The sequence below is a fragment of the Copidosoma floridanum genome, unplaced genomic scaffold (assembly GCF_036245765.1).
Source record: "Copidosoma floridanum isolate Cflo_tuat_1 unplaced genomic scaffold, Cflo_Japanese_pri ptg000032l, whole genome shotgun sequence".
NCBI classification, from domain to species: Eukaryota; Metazoa; Arthropoda; class Insecta; order Hymenoptera; family Encyrtidae; genus Copidosoma; species Copidosoma floridanum.
This window is the reverse complement of record NW_028321909.1, coordinates 7,771,671-7,785,013: the sequence shown is the minus strand read 5'-3', so window position 1 is coordinate 7,785,013 and position 13,343 is coordinate 7,771,671. Positions and strand designations below refer to the sequence as shown.

Below are 13,343 nucleotides of genomic sequence, written 5' to 3'. Positions count from 1 at the left end.
AGGAAGAAGCACGAGGCGTGATTGAACTCGACGTGCAAGTTTGCAAACTCTTCATTTTACATTATGTATGAAATTCGCTGTAACTGTACTTACCTATATGTAATCTGTATATATTATATACTTGTTTATTCACATGATGATGTAGAATTCTTAAACTATAAGCATATAGGAAGAGACAGGAAAAGAAAAGACCTGTACGTGGAAGTATGTGTCGACCAAAATTCTTTTTCCTCCACGTCCACGGATATAATTGCGTATTTTGAACTTGGCAATAGTAAATGTAGCTTCTTTTTCAACTGTAAGTATCAAAATCGAGACCAAAATGCCCCATTGTTGTTTTTACAATTGACGATTATTTGGGAATTGGAGACATCAGCGGTAAGTAACGTAAATATAATAAACACTATACATGGTACATAGCTTCTGAGTGTGTAGTGAGCAGTTTTAGATATATTTTCGAGATCCGTGATTTTATTATTTATATACGCAAAGCTCGATGATCTCATACATATTTCGATTGGAATCGTTTGCGGACCGAGTGTTTCGTCACTTAAGTGGGTATAGGCGAGGGTATAGGTATATAAATCATACGTTTTTCTTTGGGAGTTTGCGACAAAAAGTAACATTAAAATAAACTTTTAGCTATTTCTAGGTATACTTACTGCATTTCTTTCTTTGCTCAACCAATACTCGCTTTTTCATCCAATGCACAAATGAGTATTTAACGACTCGAGCTTGATTAATAATAAAAATTATTGCATTGCATTTTGCTGGGAAACTATCAAATAGTTTTTAAAAACGAGTTACGGTACACACACACATACAGGTCACTGTAACACATACCTAATCATTATTTGCACAAAGGACTGATATAAGAATACTTTCCTCTACTTAGTCCTATAAGAGAGCATCCCATTGATTAAAACGATCCGAAAGGACCTACCACATAACATATACAGCTATGGAAGCACGTATAGAGGAAAACAAACAACATTACCAAGTGTCCTGACCTATATTTAACCCTCCCTTCGATCGTAGTCCCTATGTCCGACCCAGCAAAGGAGCCCAGAAATCCAGGCTCCATTGTTATGTTATGTACCCATCCAGTCCTTGTCCTTTAACGAAGGGCCTGGCCTCTGCTCCAAAACGTTTCGAGCCGGCTGTTCCAAGAAAAGCTGCGAGAGAGATAAATGAAGCAAGCTAACCCTACCCCTAGTGGGAGCACGAAAGATTACTTAATCGAGGCTCGAAGAATATGTATAAAGTGATAACCCAGAGGAGGATAAGTAAAACAACCCAGTCCTGTCCAGTACACGGAGGATTATTGTCCTAAATAATCACTGTTCTCACATGCAAGCACTGAAAACTTCGATGAACAATAAAAGAGCATCGTCAATAAGCATGTATGAACAATAAAGTATGATGTATGACACGTTATTTTTAAGGTACACTGATAACAAAAAATTAAGGTGCGTGTGCACGGTCATTTTGCGTGTAAATATATCGTACACCGAAATTCTCGATGTACGACACAGCGTACACCGAGATTTTCGATGTACGACACAGCGTACACCGAGATTTTCGATGTACGACGCAGGATGCATCCAAAATCTCGGTGAAACTTAAGGTGCCGTGTAGGATATTTATAAGTTGACACTTTACAGGTTATGTGGCTCGTATCATATGGTTGTGAGTATCAAACGTTCCTGGTTACACAAACGCATCATTAAAACTTTGTACCTTGCAACTTATTGAAAAGTCAAACCCTTTCTAAAAACTTCCCGTGTATCAATAACTTTATTAACCTATCATTGTATCATGGTATATGGATACAAAATCTCAACTTGGGTGACCGCTTCAACGTACACTGGAAATTTCAGTGAACGCTTCAACGTACACTGGAAATTTCAGTGAACGCTTCAACGTACACTGGAAATTTCAGTGAATGCAAGAGCGTTCACTGAAAACTTTGGTGTATGTATTGTGACATCGAGATTAGCAGTGTATGCACGCAATATAAACGTGTACATACACCTTAATTTTATGATGCTGCATGCACTTGAAATGTTTGTGTCATACATCGTACTTTTTGGTTACAACACATTAATTAACAAGGACGCTATTTTGAGAACCGACTTTTATTTGGACAATAATCCTCCGTGTAGTCGTCGTTGTCGGGTGTAAGCGCCATTTTTGCCTTTTCTCTCTCTCGGCGGCGCTGCCGCCGCCGCCTATCTACTCCTCGTCGGCGCGGCTCTCTCAATGTACATATATATGCTTCTCTCGGGATACGCGAGGGTGTACGTTTTATCATTTCGTGGCGCTTGTAAGTGTATATAAAGGCGAGGTCGCGTGGCGAGATGATAAGAGACTTACCCTGAGACAGGAGGAGCCCACGGCACCGTTTCGCCCTCAAACACCAGCATAAAAAACACCGCTACCGATGATGATACCACTACTTCCTTGTATACTTAAAAAAAAAGATAGTGTATGCATCGGCGGTTCTCTCCCTCCACGACTAATTCTCCTGTTATTACGTACACGGAGTAGGCGTTGTTCGCATACGAGTTGGGGGCAGGGATCGCAGGGTGGTGGACTTTGTTCACAGAACCTCTGCGGTTGCGGCAAGATTGCACTGCCTGATAACAACACCCCACGGATACACCAACAACACCACTCACGCACAACAAACTTGTGTATACGTAGTTTAGCCCGGGCTTCCAGCTATATATAGAGGTCTGAGGTGGAGAGGAGGGTGTCTCAGCGTCAAAGGACGCCCTTTACGCACACACACCGGACGCTGCCCTCTTTTTGTTGCGGTCACCGGCTGCGGGAGCAGCAGCAGAAGTCTAATGCGACAATCCTCTCTTCTCTCTCCGCAATGATGGGCTGTTTTGGAGTAGTGTGTGTATATATGTATATATATACGCCTTAGCTCATGCCTTGTTACAGTTGTTACGATCTCGCGATCTCGCCTGATTATTACACCACCACCTCAATGACCTCATGCACGTAATAGTACGTATACACATACAGTACGCACTAACAGTACAGCACACGGTATAACAACTGGCTCTCCTTCAAAAAGAGAGCATGTATATACATAAATCCAGCGGATATTGTCCTTGTAAATCGTCTGCCCTCGGCAGCGGAGAGCTCTTTTCTCCTGGGACAACTCTTTCCTCGCCTTCCTTCGGATACGACCGGCGCGCGACTGCTGAGCTCTCTTTTTTTTTCTCCTTGCGAGTTTGCGAGCTCCGATTTGGGAGCGTCTGCGCTGCACATCACCACGCAATACACATCTCTCCTGCAGAAAAGAGGGGATAACTAACACATCTATACGCCACGGCGAAGTAGTTCCTTCTGATCGAGGACTATTGGATTTTATTTATTAATTTTTTGAGACAAGTTTCGCTTATAATCGTAAAAATTTTTATTCATGCAATTACAGGACATGCACTTAATTTTGTAATATTTTCACGGTATCCACATCAAACGCAAAGTTGATATATTTATTACGATGTTACCACGTTTGGGTAACTGGCGTTTTATACAATTTTACCATGTGATCGCAAACAAATAAGCGACAGATTCTGTATGTAGTAATTATGAATCGAGTTTCATATAAATCTGTATCTGCTAATTTGACATAACATATTTAAACCTATTCGAAAGTATTTACAATAAAAACTACAGATTACAGATTCAATCAAGTTAGAAAAATACAACAACGCTTTGTATAAATACATAAATATGTTTTTTTGAAAATTGGTCCATAACTAATGGGAAAATTATAATAAAGGGATAAACAGCACTGAGTAATACTTATAATATAATCATTATAGAGAAAATGATAACTTTGAAATGATTTTTTTCACAGTAATGTTATAATAATAAAACCATGTGGACACCAATGAAAGTGCGTCGAGGTTCTGAAATCTAGCGGTTCAGCGATGATTTGTAATTTACTGTAACAAAAGCACATTCTGGTTTTTTTACTGTCTTGGTTCCACCAACCGGATTTTTGTTGAAAAATCATGATCAGTTGGTTTTCTTCCTACTTGAAAAGCTTACATTACATGCAAGATGGAGTTGGAGTTGACATTTAAATCATCATTTCGAATCTTACACTTTGCGCTGACAGGAATAGTGGACAATTTCACCATTGGGATACCTCGCGAAGGCACTGAAAACAATTTTTTTATACAAAACATCTATAAATTATGATTTAATAAAACACGATTAAGCAGCACAATTTAATAATTTAGAAATCGTTTCTACAGAGTCTGAAAATTCCATCGAAACATTATTACAGTCAAGATGAACTTATTCATAATAGCAACGAAAAAACGTAAAAACAAAACTCTTACCTTTGCTTGCCAAACCTCTTCTTGCAGACAGGACATATGTTGAACTCGGTCATGAGGACACTTTGTGACTCGTAATGCATGCGCTGCTCTTGCACCTGGAGATGCTCCGCGTACAACAATCCCTTCAGCACCTGCATCTTTCGCTTCTCGTTGATGTTGTTCTGCATGCTTGCCTCGAGAAAATGACGTATACGTCCGACTGGCACCGAATCGGGAAGGGCTTCGATGGCTTTTATCGGTTCGATCTTCGAGGCGTGCTCTTCGAGTAGTTCCAGGGCAGTTTCGAGGTCCGGTAGAGCTGTGCGAGCTTGCTGGGATTCAACGAGTGACGGCAACTCGGTGTCGCTTTCGTTAGGATTCAGGAGCTGTCGAATCAACGTTATGTACACTTCAGCTGCACTGCTGTTTGCCGGCTTACTTTTCTCAGTCTGACTCTGACCTGTCGATGAGATTTTTTTTTTTTTACTCATGATTTTCGCACAACCAGATCGTATGATTACAACCAAATTATCGGATCCAACGCAACATATCAAACAAATGAACGAATTCTTACTTTGATATCTAGCGTAAACATTGTTGCAGTACTGTATGGCTTTCGGCACGTCGTTCAACAAGTTGATGTATATCGACACAGCTTGCTTATGTCGACCTAGTCTACCTAGAATAATAGCGCGCTCCTCGTAAAGACAATTAAACGGGAAATCCCTGAGTACAGTTTCCGGCGTGTAGTGTTGCGACTTTTCAAGAAATTGTTGCAGCTTTTGGCGGACATGCTGGATATTTTGCTTTTCTGCCGGAGTTGCTGTTGGTGACGTCGCAGCTAGACACCTGTCCTTGTATTGATGCACCAACACGTTGTGGAACAGGGGATTATCGTCTTCCCAGACATGTACCACGTGCTCCAAGTATTGGACTGCCAAATCCTTGTGACAGCGGAGAAGATAGTCAAGTACTTTGGGTCTCGGCAATTGTTCTACTTCCTGATGATTACAATTTCATTAAACTAACAGGTTGTCAATTTTACGAAGAAGAAGCATGAGTTTGGTGTAATTAACCTGCACATCTTCCATAAAGATTCGTAGACCTTCTCCAGGTTCTTGTTCCAGTACCCAGCCAGCAAACTTTAAAATCAAGTCCATGTGGTCTTTACCAAGATGCTGGAGATATTGAATCGTTCTTTCGGTCCCCTTGAGACTTGAATCATTTTCTTTTGCCTGCTCTTCGAGTAGTTCCAGTGCTTTTTTATGCTGGCCTTTGGTTTGGTACAAAATAATTAGTTCTGGATATTTTTGGTGCTGAAGTAAAGTCTTTTCGGCTTCTGCCAGATGGCAATGATTCAGTCTTAACAGAGGCGCAACTAAAGCATCATTTGTCTGAAAAAAGAAAAAAAAAAATCACATTAATACTCTTGAAGTACTAAAAAAAACTACCGTTGTCCCGAAATTTACCTGCAAATAACACTTAAGCAAAGTTGTGTCTATGATTTTCAACAATTTATCAGTAGCTGTGTTTTTCGATTTTTCAGTTGGAATGGATTTTCCTTTCGACTTTTCGTTAGCTTTAGCTTGACTATCATTGATCAATTTGTATCTGACTTCCGTCAAAAAATCTATGAGAGCCAGCAAACCGTTCTCTAAATCGCGGTCTTGAAGTTTCGGCAACTGCGGTTCAAGATCACTTTGTTCATTCACGTTCGGTTCTTGCGACACAAGATCGGGAAACAGACGGATCACGTCGTACGGGTTGGTGCCCAGCTTTAAAAATTGCTCCATTGCTTCGCGGAATTTTTTGTTCCGAAACAGATGATGAGCGTAATGGGTTTGTATTTTGTATGTTTTCTTTGCTTTTTCTTCCTCTGACAAATCTGACAAGTTCTGTAGCAAAAAAATATTTTTTTTTTTTTTTTTTTTTTCAAGTGGTAAAAATAAAATATTCAAAAAAATCAGTTTTTTAATTGGAAAAACTCACAGTAAGTTTGAGAGCTAGTTGGAACTGACTTTGTTCCAATAATATTCGAATTTGCTGTGTAAAGTCAGTACCACTAATACACCACACTTGGCTTATCGACGCTACATAAACTTTTCCCTGCTTGCATCTACAAATCAACCGTGCATTGTTGAGATCAGGAATTGTTTGAATATGCATACAATTGTCCAAAGTATAAATTTCCAATGAATTGTGGACTATGCCCAACAAGTAAGGATCGTCCCACACTAAAAATATTAACATGTGATAACAAAAAGGAGAATATTTTAAAAACATTAATGGGTAATGGTTACCTAGGGCTGTTGGTAAGTCGGACCACTTGATGGGATTGTGCTGTATCAATTCGCCTTTGGTATCCATTATAACAGATTGGGAATCTTTTCCCAGAACAAATGAACTATCGGATATTTTAGAAATACTAGGTTCTGGAGATTTTCCAGTTGGAAAGAGTTCTTTGGATTTACCAAGAAAGTCCATCAGAGTGTAAGAAAAACCTCGGAAGCCCAGAACCAACGTTTCTCCGCACCAAGCCAACTCTCTGGGAACATCAGGAACTGACAATTCTCTAGGCATGTCCGACCCAGATGGTTGGAGTAGCTCATCTTTACTGAAAAACTCTTCTGAACCAGCTACTTTTGGACTGAAAAACTCCTCAAAAGACTTAGTCTTACTTTTCCAATAATACAGCTGCAGTTTTCTCTTTACTGCAACGCACAATCTAACAACAGCTTTCTTTTCTCCAGTCATGGTTTCGTGTCTCTGAATATCCAACGCAAACAACGTAGCTCCCTTCGTTTTTTGCAACTGACCGATTTGATTAAGATTTGTTGAATTCAAATCGTGAATACACACTATGTTATCTAAAATGAAATAATTTTCAAGATTACAAATTTAACTCAAACGTTTTCTGTATTATTATGTAAAGCACATATCTTGTGCATATTTACACCTGTCAAAAGCAGCAACAAGTTGTACTCGGGAACTACTGCAATTTGTACGATGCGCTTTTTGCTAAAGTTTTTGCTGTATCTGTAAAGCGATGGACTTTTGTTTTCACCATCTTTTGCATCAGCTACGTTGTACATCAACAAGTGGCCTTCTCTAGTGCCAATCAACAAATAATCATCTGAAAAGTTTAAATGTATTTTAATCAGCTTCGTTATGCTACCTCAAGTACCAAAAACAAACATTCTTCAAGATTCATACCGTAAGCTGTCATGGACTCAATTTGCACTCCAAGCTTAAGCATCAGAGTAGCTCCGTAAGCCTCCAACATCTTGGCCACTTTTTATTAACTACTACTTATTTTAGGAATAAAAATGAAATTTCACTGAAAACTATTGTTTTAAGAGCTGGTTTTATGAGTCATCAAGAACAAGAGAGATAAATAAAGAGATCATTTTAGTAAAACACTTCTCTGAAATTTGATCTTTCGTCTGCTAAGTGACAACATCAAGAGGAAAACCACACTGTTGTCTTTAGGTCATATTATATAGTTGTTCTTCAATCAAATTACGTACTTTGAAATAAATAACTCACTAATGCTGTTCTTGAAAAAATTAAAAATTATTTAATTAAGTAAATATTGCTAATATATACACATGAAAACTATTGATCGTTAATTCATCATCTGACAGCTGAGATATATCTATCTTGGTGTAATTTAAGAATATGTATTCCTACTCCTACGTAAACGTAATACGTATCTTTCATCCAACGTCGCGCACACTTGCACAAGTAAATTACCTTAGTGTAATCTGACAAAATATTTTTTGAGCTTAAATTTCGTGTAAAGATTTCAAAATGACTCCCACATGCCATTTTTCGTATTCTTAAAAACTATATTTGTGCTTGAAAGAAATCTTAGAGATATAATTTACATGAATATAAAAAATATTTAAAAAGATTGAAGACTGTTTTCTTCGGAAGACGACAGACGACAGACGAACGAAGACGACACATTTCTGACAGACTGACAGAGTTGACAGACCAGACAGACTGACAGTGACGATACGTATGATACATGATACGTATCATACATACAGCTATACATATTGACTTTATAGTCTTTATACCGTGTATTTACTTTGGATTTTATCATTCAGGTAAAAAGAGCACCGAGCATGGTATAAGATATACGTGAAGATATGCGTAGTAATTATAGTAATCACTACTAAGTAGTGCCATATAGTAGATTTTATTAAACCTTATAAGTAGAATATTTATACTTTTGGAGGTCGATTTTCGGGTAAGAAATAGATTGTACACTTGCCGCAAATAGCATGAACAATGCCAAATTTTTGCCATCAATCTATAAAATTAGTTGCGGCTGGTTTATAATTGATTACATGGCTCTACTGTAAGTGGTAATAATTGTTTGGATCAGCGCCATCTAGCGTTGCGGATTTCTGGACTAAAAAGTGGCCCTAAAATTCTGATCCAGAGCTTTAGCACCTGGAGCCCTTTAGGCAATTATAAACCAGCCGCAACTCATTTTGTAGCAATAAAATAAGAAAATAACAGTACATGTGTTTTTGGCGGCAATTTAACAGTCTATCTTTTACCAAAAAGTCGACGTCCTATGTATTTATACTTTTGAAGATAAATTTTTGAGTAAAACATACACTGTTTAATTGCCGCCAAAAACACATATACTGTTATTTTTTTATTTTATTGCCACAAGATGAGTTGCGGCTGGTTTATAATTGATTAAATGGCTCTAATCGTGATTGCTCTGATTCAGAATTTTAGGAGCCACTTTTGGCCAAAAAATAAAGACCGCTAGATGGCGCTGATCCAAATAATTATTGCTACTTACAGTAAAGTCACTTTGTTAATTATAAACCAGCCGCAACTAATTTTATAAATACAAAATAATAAGTTAACATTTTTTATGCTACTTGCGGCAAGTTTACAATTGACCTTATATCCAAAATCGACCTCCAAAAGTATAAATATTCTACTTATCTTATACGGCTTATAAAATCTACCATTTTTACAAAATCACAATACTTTAGATCTTTTACCATTAACTCATTAAAGCACAGCCCTTTAACTTTATAGTTCCAATAAACAGTAAACTTATATAACATGTCCATAGCAAAATTTGTGTTACAGAAATCTTGAATAACGATCAAACAAGTACGTAAATTAATTAGTCTTAAAGAGACAACTGGAAAAAAGGCCTAAGTATAGAAGAAGTACAGTCACGCTATGAGTCTCCTAAGAATGGAGCATTGGATCTCACTAAATAAAAAAATACATTTATTACAGAGAAGTAAATTTGAAGTATTACAAATAAACAAAGAACCCAACTTTATCTGATTAAGTGAGATCCAATGCTCCATTCTTATAAGAGACTCTTTATGTGACTGTACTTTTTTTACAGGCCTTTTTTTCAGTTGCCTCTTTAAGACTAATTAATTTACGTATTTGTTTGACCGTTATTCAAGATTTCTGTAACACAAATTTTGCTATGGACATGTTATATAAGTTTACTGTTTGTTGGAACTATAAAGTTAAACGGCTGTGCTTCCGCGAGTTAATGATAAAAGGTCTAAAGTATTGTAATTTTGTAAAAATGTTAGATTTTATGAGCTGTATAAGATAAGTAGAATATTTATTTTCTTATAGAGATCCATTTTCAGGTAAAAGATAAGTTGTAAACTTGCCGCAAATAGCACAGACAATGTCAACTATTTATCGTCTATTTATAAGATTATTTGCGGCTGGTTTATAACTAATAAAGTGACTTTACTGTAATTAGCAATAATTATTTTGGATCAGCGCCATCTAGCGGTCTTTATTTTTTGGCCAAAAGTGGCTCCTAAAATTCTCAATCAGAGCATTCAGGATTAGAGCCATTCAGTCAGTTATAAACCAGCCGCAACTCATGATAAAGCTATAAAATAAAAAAATAACGATACATGTGTTTTTGGCGGCAAGTTAACAATTTATCTTATGCTTGAAAATCTATCTTCAAAAGTATAAATACATAGGATGTCAATTTTTTGGTAAAAAATAGATTGTTAACTTGCCGCCAAAAACACATATACTGTTATTTTTTTATTTTGTAGCTACAAAATGAGTTGCGGCTGGTTTATAATTAACTAAATAGATCTAAGCGCTAATTCTGTGGGTCAAAAGTTTAGGGCCACTTTTTACTTCAGGAATCCCCAACGCTAGATGGCGCTGATCCAAATAATTATTACTATCTATAGTAAAGCCGTGCAATTGATTATAAACCAGCCGCAACTAATTTTACAGATACAAAATAAAAAGTTAACGTTATCTGTGCTGTTGGCGGCAAGTTTACAATCTATTTTTTACCCAAAAATTGAGCTCCAAAAGTATAAATATATGGGAGGTTGATTTTTGGGTAAAAGATAAATTGTATACTTGCCTCAAACAGCAATGACAGTGTCAAATTTTTATTTTGTATCTGTAGTTTTAGTTGAGGCTGGTTTATGATTGATTACATAGCTCTAGACTCCAAAGCTCTGATTCAGAATTTTTAGAATTCGTCTGCATTGCAACTTGTGTGTACGCGCTTTCGTGCACTCGTATATTACCGCGTATATATGTACGTTTTTTTGTGCACTCATATTGTGCGTATAGGTATTATAGTACAACTGACAACAGTGACAACAAACATAATTATCACAATCACACATGTCCCAAAGTTTTTCTCTCTTTATTTTTAGATAAGAAAGTTTCATTTTTTGTGAGAAGTAAAAACATGAAAAATCTCGTCCATTAAGAATAAGTCAACAAAAATGAGCAGACACAAATCGCCCTGGCAGAGTTGTAGAATTTAATGCTTTTCTGACATCAAAAATATACATCGAAGAGGTCTTTACCGCCCTGTTGTTGTCTTGTTTAATTCCATGGACTCGAGGGAAAACGAGCAGAACCATACAATGACAAACGAGGGAATAGTCACCGAGAACGGAGAAGTCGACAGTGAAGTTAGTTTTTCATTCACTCTCAAAGTGTATTTTCATTCATAGTTTATGAGCTGTAAATTAGCTAGTTTATTCACAATCAATTGAGTATGTGTGTTCTTAGTATGTGATTTTTATTCTCACACAGGCTGGAGCTGCAAAGGACACGCCAGGCAAGCAAAAGCTGAGAAGTTGGCTGAACCGTTACCTCAAGATTAAAATGACGGACGGCCGGATATTGACTGGGGCGTTTTTATGCACGGATCGAGATGCAAATGTCATACTGGGTCTGTGCTCCGAATATTTACCCGAGAACTCTGAGGCAAGGGCTTTGGGATTAGTGATGGTTCCAGGGCGACATATCGTGACGATACAATTGATGCCTGATGTCCAGCATTCCGCTGAATGATAATTTTTTTGTTACTATAGTGCAGCAGAGCGCTTCGGTTTTTCATTAAAAACTTTTATCAAATAAATTATGTACAAAAAAAAGTGTAAATAATAAATAAGATGTTTGATTGCTAGAGTCAATGGTGTTTATATTATCTAAGTATGGATCTGAAAAAACGGATTCAGTCATCATCTAAATTATCCAAATCTATCAACTGTACATCTTGAGTGTCGGTGTCGTCTCCTGTGTCATTCTTTTTGTTAGCTTGAAAAATACAAGGCATTGTTATCAAGTTATCCACTCAAATGTGACAATAATCATCACTCAAATTTCCCTGCTTACCATTTTTTATGGCTTCCTCTTGTATCCTCACATACTCATGTTCCAACTCGGAGTTACTTTGTTTTTCAATTTGTACTTTGCGAAGAGCATCATCTATCCTTTGAGTCAGTGATGTAGATAAATTATCCATGCCTGCTAGGAAACTTATCTCGGATGCAGCCTCTGACATTTTGTGCACATATTCCATGTAAGCAATGAATTTCTACAATAGACAGTTTAAGTAAATATTCAAGGTCAATGTAAGATATCTAAGGTCTGTTAGTGTTTATTACTGTAAGTAATTTTTTCTTTTCATGTATTTGAGACCTGATTTCGAGAATCTCATCCCAATGTGCATCAGATACATCATGCATTATGGCTTCATTCATAAGGGAAATGAGTCGGTTTAACAATTTTCTACAAAAGATTAAATTAGTTTGAAATTTCTTGCTTACGGCCTGCAGACAAGTTCAACGTTTACCTGTATTCCCTACTAGTAGTTTCTATAGCGGTGTATGTCACAGTCAGAGTTTGAGAAGCACTATTTACAGCACTGACTGTTGATTGTTTGAACAAATAATCATAAGATAAGTTTGAAGCATTTGGCGTTTCAAAAATAAGTTTCTGATCATCATTTGGATTTTTCGGAGGATCTGGACTTATGAACACTGTTGTTGCATACTGTGCTTGAAAATATGACAAAACAAATTATTTTACCACGGCAAATACTCATCATGTATAAAAAACAATCTTACTATTACAACAGGATGAATGGGCCTTAAATTATTCAATAATTGTTTGAAAATATTTCGATAGGCCATGATTGTAGGCAAACTAATTTATAGTAAACATGAGAATTTAAATAACATTAAATTTAGAAATAACTCTTTAATAGCTTGGATTTTTCTTTTTTTTTTTTTTACAATGCGGCAACATTTTGACAGGTTAAGCTAGGGTGAAAAGTCACGTGGTAGGTTTGTTGTGATTTAAAAATACATAAGTATGGAGATCATTTTACAAAAACGGTATAATTTTTATCGTGAGTCAAATTCCCAACCATTTCATTTCAAGTTTTATATGTATTAAGTCCAAGAATCCAAATGATTATACATAGATTGTGATAGATGTTCTTGTTTTTGACTGATTTCTGTTAGGTTAGTCAAGGTACATGCAAAACTAATGTACAAAATCGAAAGGGTTGAAATATTATTTACGTGATTTTATATTTTTTTTTTATAAATACCATTTATTTTATTCACTCCAAACCATAGCTTATTCATTGGAATAAAAAACTATTTGCAGCACACTTCTTATAAAATTTTTCATTCAAAT

General features: G+C 36.6%; 4 protein-coding genes across 12 annotated transcripts in view; 1 reads left to right on the top strand and 3 right to left on the bottom strand.

Annotated features, from left to right (window-relative positions):
- Window positions 1-3,202, bottom strand: part of beta-Spec (spectrin beta chain) — a 52,297-nt gene extending 49,095 nt beyond the window's left edge. For all 6 annotated transcript variants that reach the window (XM_089597389.1, XM_014356728.2, XM_089597391.1 and 3 more), the window contains exon 1: window positions 2,377-3,202. The gene's annotated coding sequence lies outside the window, so the exon portion shown is untranslated. The remainder of the gene's footprint in view (window positions 1-2,376) is intronic.
- A 257-nt stretch (window positions 3,203-3,459) lies between these two features.
- Window positions 3,460-8,030, bottom strand: Vps39 (vacuolar protein sorting 39). Of its 3 annotated transcripts, none has more exons than XM_089597407.1 (10): window positions 7,563-8,030; window positions 7,306-7,482; window positions 6,983-7,216; window positions 6,650-6,910; window positions 6,339-6,583; window positions 5,819-6,244; window positions 5,426-5,743; window positions 4,924-5,350; window positions 4,371-4,809; window positions 3,460-4,186 (listed from the first exon to the last, which is right to left on the bottom strand). In XM_089597407.1, exons 1-10 carry the CDS (start codon window positions 7,630-7,632, stop codon window positions 4,126-4,128), a joined length of 2,658 nt encoding a protein of 885 aa, XP_089453533.1. In that variant the 5' UTR covers window positions 7,633-8,030; the 3' UTR covers window positions 3,460-4,125. The 3 variants fall into 3 exon arrangements, with proteins under 3 accessions (XP_089453533.1, XP_089453532.1, XP_014212191.2); XM_089597406.1 differs by having other exon boundaries at window positions 6,650-6,958; window positions 6,998-7,216; XM_014356705.3 differs by having other exon boundaries at window positions 6,650-7,216.
- A 2,856-nt stretch (window positions 8,031-10,886) lies between these two features.
- Window positions 10,887-11,830, top strand: Sbat (LSMD1 domain-containing protein Sbat). 2 transcript variants are annotated; one of them, XM_014356669.2, is made up of 3 exons: window positions 10,887-10,963; window positions 11,060-11,323; window positions 11,448-11,830. In XM_014356669.2, the coding sequence occupies exons 2-3, from the start codon at window positions 11,243-11,245 to the stop codon at window positions 11,706-11,708; spliced, it is 342 nt and encodes a 113-aa protein (XP_014212155.2). In that variant the 5' UTR covers window positions 10,887-10,963; window positions 11,060-11,242; the 3' UTR covers window positions 11,709-11,830. The 2 variants fall into 2 exon arrangements, with proteins under 2 accessions (XP_014212155.2, XP_089453458.1); XM_089597332.1 differs by having other exon boundaries at window positions 10,887-10,973.
- On the bottom strand, window positions 11,734-12,952 carry LOC106642086 (uncharacterized). The gene is made up of 5 exons (XM_014356724.2): window positions 12,767-12,952; window positions 12,493-12,692; window positions 12,305-12,428; window positions 12,033-12,234; window positions 11,734-11,954 (listed from the first exon to the last, which is right to left on the bottom strand). Exons 1-5 carry the CDS (start codon window positions 12,830-12,832, stop codon window positions 11,872-11,874), a joined length of 675 nt encoding a protein of 224 aa, XP_014212210.2. The 5' UTR covers window positions 12,833-12,952; the 3' UTR covers window positions 11,734-11,871.
- Window positions 12,953-13,343: the final 391 nt, after the last annotated feature.